Here is a 12,784-nt window from a genome sequence, read left to right as displayed (position 1 = left end):
CAATTTGAAAGAGGAAGCAAAGGATGACTGTCCACTTTGTCCTAGAGACAGCTTAATTCCTGGAATTAAAAACATGGCCAGGCTATGAGAGCTACTGCCTCTTCCCTCGACAGAGGTAGTGCTGGTAAGGTTGTAACAAATACCACAACCTACTTGAAGGCAATGATGTTTGGATGTTTGAGTTTCCGCAAGTGCTTGATATCCGTTTCGTTCTGATCTCTCACTTTCTTGATCGCCACCTCCTCTGCTCGAAATTTGCCCAGGAAAACAGCTCCCTGGGCACCGCTGCCCAGCCACTGCAGCTCCGAGATCTCTTCAAACGGCACCTCCCAGGTATCTAGGCACAGGTGAGCAAGGGGAACAGCTTCAAAGAGCAAGTTCACAAAACTCTTCTGTGGCAAGGTCGCCCCAGGGCAGCACTTGCCACCTCCTTCCTTATCTCTGGAGGTGGATTTTGCTGGGGAAAGGAGGCAGGGTCTCCCCCAAATACAGCCCCTTCCCCCCCGTGGCCAGTGCCCCTCTCCTCCATGATGCTTGCCTCTAGCCTCTTCCTCCTCACACCCTCCACTGCTTTTTCAACAGAGTACACCACCTCTTTTCAACATTTGGGTGAATCACTCCAGGGCAAGGAACAACTTAACATGCTTGAGACACTGTATTTGCAACTTAGGGAGCGTTCTTCTACTCCAAAACTCAAGGATGGTGATACGTTACTAAGCACATGACCCTCTTGAAAAGCACAGATGAGAAGAAACGTTTAACATTCACTACTAGGTAAAAATACAGTGTTTTTCCCCAGAGGCAGGATAAAAATAGGAAACAAAAAGGAAAGGCAGAGGGGGCAGGTTGTAAAATCCAGACCAGCAATCACCAAGTTACCCAGCCCAAAGCCCGTTAGCCACCACTATGTGTCTCTGAAAGAGGTTCTTCCCACACCCACATTGTGTATTATCAAACAGGCAAGAGGATCTTAAGGAGAAGACTCCTCCTCTCAGGTACCCGCATGCATCCTGTTGGGGTACTGCTAGGGAGGTCCAATAACACGGTTCAAACTGTTTAAAGACAGCTGTGCCCATCACAACAGAAAACCTTGATGATTGCAAGTTATCTTTAAATTACCTTAACATCACACAAACAGTAAGATAAAAGGTAAACAATTTCTTTACTATAACTCAATAGACATTTGAGCTTAGAGCACAAATTTATTTAGTAGTAGCAGTAAGAGTTAGTCCATTTATTTCTGAAATAAGGTCATGCCCGTACAGAGCCCTGTTTCCGATCACCGTGAAGACACGTCCTCCTCTCTTTCACACACTCAGTGAGCTGTTGGGGTGTTAAGACCACCCACAGCTGGCATCACCCAAAAGCACCCATCCTAGACACTGCCACTGCTGGGGAGAAACCTACAGTCCCCAGCTCTCGCTGGACTGATTCGGATTCAAAGCTCTCCCCAAGTCACTCCTGTGACCCTCAGACACCGGCTGTGCTCCTCCTTCCGAGCGACTGCTCTTCAGGCACGGCTGAGGAAAGCCAGCTCCCACCCAGACACAGAGCTCGGGGCCCATGCTGCTCACCAAACTGTGAAAACACCAGTGTTAATCTACAGCTAAAAACTCCCTTTGACTTGGCAGGACAAAGTCTAGTCTTCAGCATATGTTTCTTCACACACACACACACAAGTATTTTTCACACAGACGTGCGCTTGCAACCTTGCACTGAACAAGAACATGGAAAGCAGAAGAGAGCACGTAGCTCTCAGCTGCAAGGCAGGACAACTAAGCAACGCGCGGCACTTGGGGACATGCAGTGGTCGATCCCTATCTTCAGTTTTCAAGAATGCCACAACAGGCCTCATGAAGGTTATACTGCCCACCTAACAAATGTGTATTTCTCTGTTGCATCTCATCCTAAGATATCACCATTAACTGATCCATGAAATATGCTTTCCATATGCTACTACCAGTATCTTGACCACAGAACATTCAAGATTTTTAAAATAAGCAGTATTCTTCACCAAACAACTTGAATAATTTCTGTCAAAATGCTCATAATCAGTATTTAAGACAGTTCTTGAATTAAATAAGGAAAGAATACCTTTACAGAGAAATTGAGAGAGGATCTACATTTATTTTTAACTCACAAATAGATTGCTTCTCAAAGACAGCGGCCTGTTCAGCTGATGTTCTGTGTTCCTTGATGAACAGTATTTTTAGTCAAGCAGCACTGGAACTATTCCATTGTAATGAAATAGCTGTTTCTTTGCATGGGAAAAGACTGCCTTTCCTACCAAAGGCACATGACTGTCATTTATTTCCCTGAAGCACCCAGAGTTTGTGCCTGGTAATGGGTAACTATGCTGATATCACTTAGGAGCCTTAGTTGTCTCTTAATACTACCTCTTGCCCTTTGCAATGGGGAAAGCAGAGAGAGATTGCAAACAAAGCAAGCAAAAGCTCATAGCTTGGTCCTGCAAAGTAACTCAGTGTACACTTGGTGAGAAAGACCCTTTCCTGATGGGGCAAGTCTGAACATCCCACTTGCTCCCTGAATCCTGAGCACTTCTCCTGGTAAAGAGGTTCTGGGGCAGCAGCACTCACAGTCACAGCTTCCAAAAATTCAAGACAACCAAAGAGCCAGCCCATATACCACCACAATAAGACAAAAATCCATTAAAAAAAACCTTTCACTGTACAGGAAAGTGCCACTGCATTTACAGCCAGTCAGTATCACAGATGAATTTGGCTCACATAACACAACGAGCACTGAAAAGCTTCCCAAAGAAACTGAGGCTGGACGAGAAAAGCAGTGGACTACATTCAGCTGAAAAAACGGGGTTTGTCAGCATAAGCGGTGCAAATCTGTATTTTCCACTACAGCACAAATTTAATTATTATTTAAGAAACATTTATAAATTACTCCAGGTACATGCTCCCTACAGCTCCTCAGAACTACCCTCAAGGACACCTTGGCAAGGTTCAATGCCAAAAAAATCGAGTTCATCAGTTCCACTGAGGGGGGTAATAGGAAAGGCTGGAAAAGAGAGGGCTCACAGCCCACCACTGGAGAGAGAAGCAAGTACAGCTGAGAGTCAAGACCATAAACCTGGAGAGCAGGTTATAAAGCTCCCCCACTGCCTATACAAATCCATCCTCAACGGCCCATAATACCTAACAACTTGAAACCAAACTGACTTGCCTAAACCAGCTGCAAGAACTTGGGTACATGGCTATGATGAATAACCACAGTTAACGCAGCGTGCTGACGCCTGTCTAGAAGAGTAACACTTTAACGACAGAAGTGGCCCAGAGACATGTCTGGACACACTAATCAAGACGAGGCTGCTCTGTTAGCCCAGTTTCAGAAGTATGTGACACTGCTTGGCTAAACATCTTCCGAGACTGCACAGGTTCAGGGCTTGCTATAGCTCTCCTAACACTTAGCGTCCTCCATCAGATGAAAGAGGTGGACATCTTCCACCATGGTGAGGCAGTTTTTACTCCAGACTCTCCCTAAACAAACCTATGAGAGATTTCCCCTAAATAAGTTAAAGCATAGTAGCAATAGGAAATTAGACCAAGAGCTTGCGTTTCTAAGGCAATTAAGAACTATCAAAGCAGAATGACAGGAATGTGTTTCCCATGGGGAGGAAACGCTGGAGCAGAGAAGCAAGCTGAGCCACGGAGTCAACCTATTTGAAACAAATTTTTGTTGTTAGCCAGGGCTGGCCACTCACCAGCATTGGCACTAAGACAAAAAGCATCACCGATTTCCAAAAAGCCATGAACAAAAACACGCACACTTTAGAAAGCACCCTGCTTTCCAGGTTTACATAAAAATGAACACAGTGATGGTAAATTTGCAACTAATGGAAAGGAAGGTGAAAGCAACTCATGCAAATGGATTGTAAATTCAAAGAAAATGGTTCAGGAGTCTAAGGAGCCTATAGAAAACACAAGTCTTACTGTAAAGTGCTGAAATTCTGATAACCCAAATCAAACAACCAGTAGAGGCAAACTGAAAAACTGAGTACATCTCCATGAAAGCATCCACCAACAGTCTTTAACACGTGGGTAAACAACTGGAAAAATACAGTTAAAAGTGAATTTCTGGGTAAAAACCAATGCGTATAAACCTCAGAGAATTAACTGAGGGTCCAAGCAATACAAAAGCAGACACTCCCTACATTAACAACTAATAACAGCAACTAGCACTGCTTAATCAGCTCACATAGATCCCTCTGCAGCAAGCCAACATCCAGCTGAACAAACCTCAAGAAAAACACAACCCTTGATGGTAATCTCAAGCACTGAGGAAACCCAAGAAATAATTTCAGGAAGAAGAGAATGTGTGGTCTTTTAAAAGTTATTTCTCCTTCCTATCCTTTTCACCAATCACCCAGTCACTAGTCAAGCCTCGTAGGCAGTGTGGACCCAAGTACTAGCCGTTTTCCAATGACTTGAAATCTACTTCTCCTTTACTTTCTATGACCACACCACTACCACCACCATATCTTAGTGTTTGGGCAACTTCTGCTCACAGAAGGGGAGCAGCTGCCTGAAGGTGACCAGACCAGGCAAGCAGGAATGCTGGTGAGCAGCAAAAGGACTAGAAAGCATCTGCAGGCAACATGGTCTCTCATGGCTTAAGGACCAAAACCTCCTCCAGTCAGTGATTCAGCCCAGCATGAAGGAGTGTTCTTGGATTAGCTGAAGAATGTAACCCCTCCCACAGCAGTGCCGTGAGCAGTGCTCACCTGCCTCTCCAGCCAGCCCAGGGAGGCTCCTGTCCTGCTACCTTGCCTCAGTCTGTCTGTCTTAGCTTGCCTAGTTGTACCACTGTGACATGGGTACCTGGACACAACACCTGCAGGGCCCAAGGACAAGCTGGTAGGGGTAGTACTACACTGTAGATCCAGAAAAGAAGCATGTTATGCATGTCATCCACTGCCCTCCCACGCAAGCGCAGAGCAAGCTCCAGGTATCTCTAAGGTGCTCCACAGCCTCAACACAGTGAATCAAAAACGAGCTGAGGTCTAGGGCTGTGGCAGCCAACTCCACTCCTCCAACTCATAGTAGTCATTCATGAAGAGGGGGAAGTTCATCTGCACAGATCTGTAGGACCCCCAAAACGTGAGAATAAGCTCCCCTGAGAATGAAACCATGCCAAACCTCCCTCTACTGCTGAAAGGGCCAGAGACATTTCCTCAGGCTGTCTTCTCTGAACAAATCCACAACACTTGCACAAAGTCAAACCAAGCATCCACTGCATTCTTGCTAAGAGACAGCAAAAATAAATCCCAAACATCAGTTACTGAATGAGTAGTTCATGACCAGTAGCAAATGAAACGCACAGGCACGGTGGCAGCAAACAAGAACGAGGTCATCTGGAGAGCAGAATATGGATATTTGACAAAGCCCTCAAGCTTCAGCACAGAATGAGGTCAACAAGCTTCACCACTGGAAAGAGCAGTACTCCTCCACTGACACCTGTGACCTGTCCAGTTGAACAGCTCCTCAAAGAAAAGTGTCCCCATTTCACATTCCTTTATGACAGAGAAGACTTCAGAGAAGCATCTAAACCACACAGGCCACACACAGGAGAGGCAAATTAATCTCCATCCCTGACACGTCTGTAGTTGTCTCAAAATCGTCCTTTCAGGAAGGGCTTAATACAACATGTTCTACAGTGGAGCGACCTGCAGAGCATACAGGAATTTGGAGCTCTGAACACACGACACTGAGAACGGCAGAGTACTTACGTACGTACCAACAGGAGCTCCGCGCAGATCCCCTAAATACAATGATGTTCTCAACAATTCACTTTCATGAATTAGTGCTTAAATCTTTTCTATTATCTTATTATAAAGAGGGATCCAGACTTTTAAAGCAATCTACACAGAGCCAGGAATCACAGCAAGCAAGGTGCATTTGCAGTATGATACGGCCCTCAAACATCAAGGCAATTCAGAACTGGAACTTCCAATGTTAAGGACTGTATAGCTTTTGCTCTGAAAGACCACGTAAAAATCTGGATTCCTAGGTTTCATGAAAATAATTTTTTAAAAAAAAGGAGAAATTAGGGGCTGAAAACCCTGAATTATGAATATTCATTTGAGAACAATAAACACACTGCACTTTGCATTCTCTTCATCATGACAGTTTCTAATATAAAACTGTTACTATTTGCTGCTGGGGGGGGGAGGGGGGAAGCATGTCCTTTCCTTGGAAAATTTCAACTTTACATAAAAGAAATTTGGCATACAAACCAAAGCAGCATGACACAGATATACTCATACCATGACGCCTCAGAATGATATTTGACTATTCAGAAGTTCAGCTTCCTCTACGAGAGAGGCGCAGACACTTCCAACCAGGCGCTTCCTCTTCCAAGACGAACCACATTCAACTCTGCATAGTGCGCAATCCTCCAGTGCTGTTAATTCCCCAAGGGATCTGCAGTCGCATTTTTTATTTATGCTGGGTCTATATCAACCCAGCATGCTATATAACAGCTTTGTTGTTTCAAAAACTAACCATTGCCAAGCGTAACCCCATTGCTTTGGGTTCAGAGAGGATTTGGTATTGCTGTATGCAGAAACGTAGGGCTCGGGCAGCCTTTGGCAAGTCCAAGGCAAGTATCGGATGGCTGGGCAAGAAGCACTGATGGTCACAGTTACATTTATATGTCCAACTAGCAGATTTTGTATATATTTCAGAGTTTGTACGTGAAGTTTTTCTATGCAGACCCCTGCTGTTTTGACTTATGAGCATGCCCTTTTGCCTCTTTAGGGGATTAGTCTTGGGCCCAATTCTAACTCAATATAGAGAACATACTCAGTCCCTAAAGAAAATCATAAAACTTCATGTTAAGAACTGTTTCCCATCAAAACTCTGGCTTTCAGATACAAAACCATCTCAAAAGCTAACGACTGGTTTACCAACAGTTCTGCGTCAGAAAACCATTTTACTAACACTGAGCCACGACGACGGCCGCACACAGGAGAGTTCTGCTCCCGGCAGGGGCACGGTGGCCGGGCTGCTCCCGTTCTCAGTAAGCAGGCACCCCAACCGTTTCAGTTCCTCCAAACAACAGCTTGTTCTACTCCCATCTGCCATTTCCCTCCCCCTACGCTAGGGGAGAAATTAGACACCAAAGCCATTATGCACTCAGTTCTTAAGCTTTCAGTAGCCACTAAAGAGATAAGTATGTGATTATTTGGGACATTATTTAGTCCCAAACTGTACCCATCACCTTTTTATATATATATATATATATATATATATATGTATATATATATACACACACACACACACACACACTTATTTCCATGAAAAAATGTATAAACATTAATGAAAACTTTCCTATGTAGGTGCTAGAAAGATAGAAAATGGACGACATTATAAACAGTGAATTGATTCCTGATAAAAAGACATAGAAGTAACATGCTCACAGATAAGCAATACTTCTGCTATTTGGCACTCAGCTGCAGACAGCCTTCACACACATGTACAGGAGGTTAAGTTCATCTGGCATGAGAAGACTGCAAACGCAAAGTAGTTGGTATGACCCCTGTGTTTGCCACAATTATTTCTAATCCTCACTTACACAAATGCTTGGTTCAACTTCAGACTGTCACAACGGTCCAAGGCATGGTCTAGAACATGCAGTTTTTTCCTCCATCACTAGCTGCCATTGCTGCAGATGATAGCTGTTGGATGTACATACAGGATTTCTCTTTGCAAACCCGTAAGAGAGCAGCAAGACAAAAATGGTCACATAGGGAGCTGGGGAAAGGTCCAGGGCTGATTTCCTCATTTTCACATATTCCCCCAGAAAAAAATGAAGGCTTGCTCCCCTGCTTACCTTGCTGTTGCAATTTGTAGTCCGTGGAGTATGCCTTGCCTATGATGTTCCACACCGGCCTCAGACAGCCAAAAAGTCCCTCAAGAAATCCACCACTCCCACTGCCTGATCTGCTGAACTGGACTTTAACATCGTCTGCTCCAGTGTTGTTTTCTCCATCCATAGTGTTCCTGTTGCCCTGAGGAATGGGTGTTTCGGGTTCATCCTGCTCTCTCAGCTGCAGCACGCTGTTCTCAAATTGGTCCCTAGAGTCCTCACTGATGCTGGTCAGCACTGCTGCAGTCACTGGGCTGTTCATGTTTTCTATGAGGTCTGCCTGCAGCAAGCCCTTCTCGCGCACATCCTCTATGAGTTCAGGCGACGGGTGGTTTCCCGACGGTGCGTGTTCATCGTGTATCCTACTACAGTCTTTATCTTCACAGAAAGCTTTGCCGATTGAGTTTGGAGAGGAAGACAAGCTCAGGCGCTCCTGAGTACTGGCCATGATGCTGTGAGGGTGCATCAAGACGACAGTCTGATTTGGTAGTTAGAGAATTAGCACAACACAATTCAGATACAACATGTAGACCCAGTACCTGGAATGAGAGGAAAAAAGAACAGTTATCAAATTTAAGTATTTTCACAAAGTGCTTTTACAAAGGTGAGCCGATAATTAACTTACACAAATGATTGCTGTTACTTAGTAAACAATTACTATATAAAAGAAGAAAAATGATTCCAACAGAAAGCCCACTCACGCAGTGCAAGACCTGCTTCACTTGGAAGGCATGAATTTTTTCCTCAGCAACCTATTGCAAGAATTGCCTGGTGAACAGACACTTAAAAAAAAAAAAAAATACAGAAAAGCCTGAAGATCAAAATTTGTCAAGACTTTTTACAGCAAAGAACTGTCTCTTCATGGTTACTACATAGCCTTTAATAGACCGACCATCAGCAGTTTCCCAGCTCTGATACAGGTAGCGTCTGGTCATGGTTCCTCGGTCTGCTACAGTCTCTAAGCTCAGGATTCCCATGCAAACCCTTGAGACAAGGTGTTAGGGAACCAAAGTACAGCGATACTGGTGTACCAAACCACCCAAGGATGGTTTATACCTGCTTCCTCAGAGCTCCATCTAGTTGGGACCATCCCGGTCCTTTAGTTTAATACTTTCAAGATCAATGTAGCAAAACACGTCAGTTCTTTAACTATGTACATATCATCCTTAAAAGAACTTTAAGAACAGTATACCCTCCTATCTGATCTCCCATCTTCTGCAAGCCTGATGAGCACCTCCCCCTGCTGCTTTGCTTCCCCTTGATAAAGTCACTGGTAGTCTGCAGATAAATTCAGAGCAGGTGTCCCTCTCAAGAAGTTTGTCCATCTCTCCCTTTGCGACTTGTCCCACCAAAAGGCCTCGTTCTGCAAGCCAGCTCAGCCCCACCTTCGGGCAAAGATCTGCATGCCAAGCTGGGCCGCTAGCGGCCAGCCGTGCCGCGCTGCACAGCAGCGCTCACCCCGCACCAAAGTGCTTCTCTCGAGTACAGCTGCTTCTAGACGCGCGTTTCTAGCTTCGCGCCAGAAACTGCTACGCGCATTCAGCCTGCAGTGGAACAAAGTCTAATCTTAAATTCCATCCGAGGTTGAGAAGAGAAAAAAAAACATGGCAAAAAGAAACTATTTTGTTAAAAAGTAAGATAAATCACACTGGGTAAAAAGTCCTGGGCTCTGCAAACAGCTACTGAAAGGAAGAGCGAAGTGGCCAGGTCACCTGCAGCCAATCATAAGGGAACAGCTCAGGCTCTGTAGGTTCTCAAGATGAAATTATTTCTGAGCCAAGAGAAAAGGTCCTCGGCTCAAGCCCTCTGAGCCAGTCCCTCCTCGCCAGAGCGGCGCCCGCGGGAGGCACCGGCGGCGGAGGCATTGAATGGGGACGACCCGCAGCCTGCTTCACCTTCACTTACTTCCGCCTGCTCGCGCGGCAGCTGCGCATCAAAGCGTCATTAGAAGAACGTCATTTAGGTGGTAGAGTTAGTTCTTGAACAAGCAGCGAAACGGCAAGGGAGGCAAAAACTGTGTCACCGTCTGTGTCCATAAAGGAGCTGCACTCAACTCGGGCGGGAGCCTCGCAGGGGGGTTTCCCTAAGCCGTCTACGACCAGTGTCACAGTGGCCGGTTCCTTCGTCTTAGAAACTGTGGGGTGACAACGGCAACACTGTTTTTTATACCACGGAATATTAGCCAACCTAGCTTAAAGGTCAGCCTCACTCTCCCCTGCATGAAACCCTAGCAAAAGAGTCAAACCAAGAATTCGAAGAAATAACATCCCCACGAAAGCGCTTCAGTTTTAAATAATGGCAAGTGCGCAAAGCGTTAAAACAGATTTAGAGGATAAAGCTGTTTTGCTGCTCTGTGATTCTCAAAATACACCACTTGGCGCAGGCCGGGGTTTCGCTCTCGCCTTCCTATGTGGCTTGCCGACTTCAGCATGCCGCAGCACGTGATTTACCACTGAAGGAAGAGCTTTTGTACCCATACACCCCTGTTTCATGTCTCCCTAATTTCTAAACATGTTATCAGTGTACATCACCCCCCTGCTCCATGTACTGCTCAGCATTGCTTAGAAAGTTAAGCTTCTCTCTCATCTTGCTGGTGAATCACGCCCCACTACATACATGCGCTATCCTATAGCGGTACACACGTTTCAAGGTAAAGCCAGAGATAGCTACTAGACCACCCTGACTCTCCCTTTCCCTTTAAATTCCGGCGTTATTTTCTCTGCAGGAGCCTCCAGGCTCCCACCAAAATCAGAGACTTAACACAGCAGGCAGTGCAAACGCGCAGAGAATCCCTTTCCTAGGCAGCGATAAACCCCACCAAGTTTAGGCGAGCCAGGTGCGTTTTCTGCCTCGCCCAGCGGGCGACCGCAGAGCCAGGGGCGCTCCGGCTGGAAAGCCATCAGGTCTGGGAACAACCACGTTTAGCTTCCCTCCTCGCTTGCAGCGGGGCTAGCGCTGCCGAGGCCAAGCCGGCTGCGGCTTTGCCCGGCCACGGCTTTAATGCAGCCAAGAGCGGGCCCCCGCGGCCCGATTTTTCGGGGGTGCAGTGAACCCGCTGCTTTGAGAGCGGGAGGAGGCAGCTTTTATTCTAAAATGACACCGCATCAGGCCAAATCAAAGTAAACCGTTCCAGACTCGCTGGGGCGTAGACGGCAGCTGCTGCCATAATGCATTAACATCGGCTTGTCAGGGAAATGATTTTTTTTTTAATCATCTTATATTACAGTAAATTCTGCAATGACCAACCTCTTTCCTTCGCAAAATTTAATTTAACCCAGGCAAATTAGGTTTTCTTTGACCTTGCCATCTCTTCAAACGAGGGATGAAGCCAATATTTCAAGCTTTACTGTCATGCCTTACCTATTCCTTTGGTCAGAGCACTAGTGATATTGCTAAGCTTCGTAATACTGTACTCTTGCAAAAAAAAAAATATATATATATATATATATATATATGTGTGTGCATGCATATATATAGTTTCTTTCAATGTAAAGGAAAACATTTTACTGAAAGTTTGAAGTTTCATTTTATGCAGGCTCTTTGCCATTTGGGCTGTCTTCGAGCCTGTACATGCCTGCTGAATTTTTACAGCGGGAAGTACAGTCGAGCAGGACTCCGTTTTTATCTTTACGATGCTTGTGCTAGAGCAGTCAAGAGCTGAAAGCCGCATGCGTGCGTGTGTAGGAGGACTGCGTGTATATTTAAGATGCTCCGATTTCACGAAGCGCTTCTGCGGCAGCAGACTTCCAGGCAGAACCTCGGATCTGGGCTGTTTTGATGAGTTCATGCACTCTGTAGCTTAAAAAGAAAAAGTTATTTTATGTCTGTAAGGAACTTTGAGGCTCCGCGTAGTTCTGTACGATGGCGAGTTCTTGTGAATAACTCCGTTTGCAGGCAAAGCATTTTTCCAAGCAAAGCTCCACCGTGCCCCGACAGCAGTAACACAAATGGCACAGACAGCCCGACCTGCTCTTTGTAAGTAGAGAGAAGCGACGGTTTAGCCAAAGGGGCACAAGAGCAGGCAAGCAGGTTTTCTCAAGGCGTGCTCCCACGTCGCTGGGTACCATTTCCACTCTTGCACGCACGCACAGAAACCAAAGCACACGAGATACCTATAGACAAATATTTAGAACGGTGTCAAAGTGCCGCCAGGCCTGAAGACGTCGCATTTGCACAAACGCCATGCACGGACCACAAAGAAAGCAGTTTCTTTAAGGAGGTGTCTTAAAAAGAGAGCAGCAAAGCACAGTTCCAGCTACAGCCTGCAAAGCGGAGAAGCTTAGCACGCCGTGCAGGCTGTCTGAGCGCAAAGCGTGCCCTGCTCAGTTTCCCGACAGCGCAGATGTCTAGTAATACTAGGTAAATTGCCCTGAAACGCCGTTTCTCATGTTACGCAGTCAAACACGATCTGCACTTGCATTTTCCAACGTACAAAGGAAATCAAGGCACGTAACGTATTCCTCTGATCCACACTTACAGACTGAAAAACAGCAGTTGGCAGAAAGCAGCTGGCTGCCACACGGCACACATCACGGGCAGCAGAGATTCCCACCCATGCCATGCTCCCGTTCAGGCCTGGAGCTGCCTCGCATTTTCCCGGTACGCAGCTTGCTTTCCCCCTCGCGCTCTTCCGGCTACGTTAGGCCCGGAGAGGCAGCTACATCTTTCTGTGCCGATAGCGCGACCGCGATTTGTAAATGTGTCTTCTTGAGATGAATGCGATGCTCCTGGCTTGGGACACCCACCTCAAAACGCGCTCAAAGCTGTGGCTAGAGCAAGAACGCAGGAAGCGTGCTTGTAAAGCACCGTCATCTCACTCCACTTTCTGCAGCCCAGCTCTGCTCCGTTAATCCCCTGTGACCACCTCTCAATTTCCAAAGGGAAT

General features: G+C 46.1%; 1 protein-coding gene across 3 annotated transcripts in view; it reads right to left on the bottom strand.

The window, feature by feature from the left end:
- MAP3K13 (mitogen-activated protein kinase kinase kinase 13) overlaps positions 1-12,784 on the bottom strand; it is a 74,598-nt gene that overhangs the window by 19,851 nt on the left and 41,963 nt on the right. For all 3 annotated transcript variants that reach the window (XM_062582857.1, XM_062582855.1, XM_062582856.1), the window contains 2 exons: positions 7,864-8,438; positions 154-337 (listed from right to left, as the gene is read on the bottom strand). In XM_062582857.1, the coding sequence (XP_062438841.1) occupies positions 154-337; positions 7,864-8,365 (686 nt within the window). In that variant the 5' untranslated portion in view covers positions 8,366-8,438. The remainder of the gene's footprint in view (positions 1-153; positions 338-7,863; positions 8,439-12,784) is intronic.

Source organism: Rhea pennata, chromosome 9 (assembly GCF_028389875.1).
Source record: "Rhea pennata isolate bPtePen1 chromosome 9, bPtePen1.pri, whole genome shotgun sequence".
NCBI classification, from domain to species: Eukaryota; Metazoa; Chordata; class Aves; order Rheiformes; family Rheidae; genus Rhea; species Rhea pennata.
This window is presented reverse-complemented; position numbering and strand designations above follow the sequence as displayed.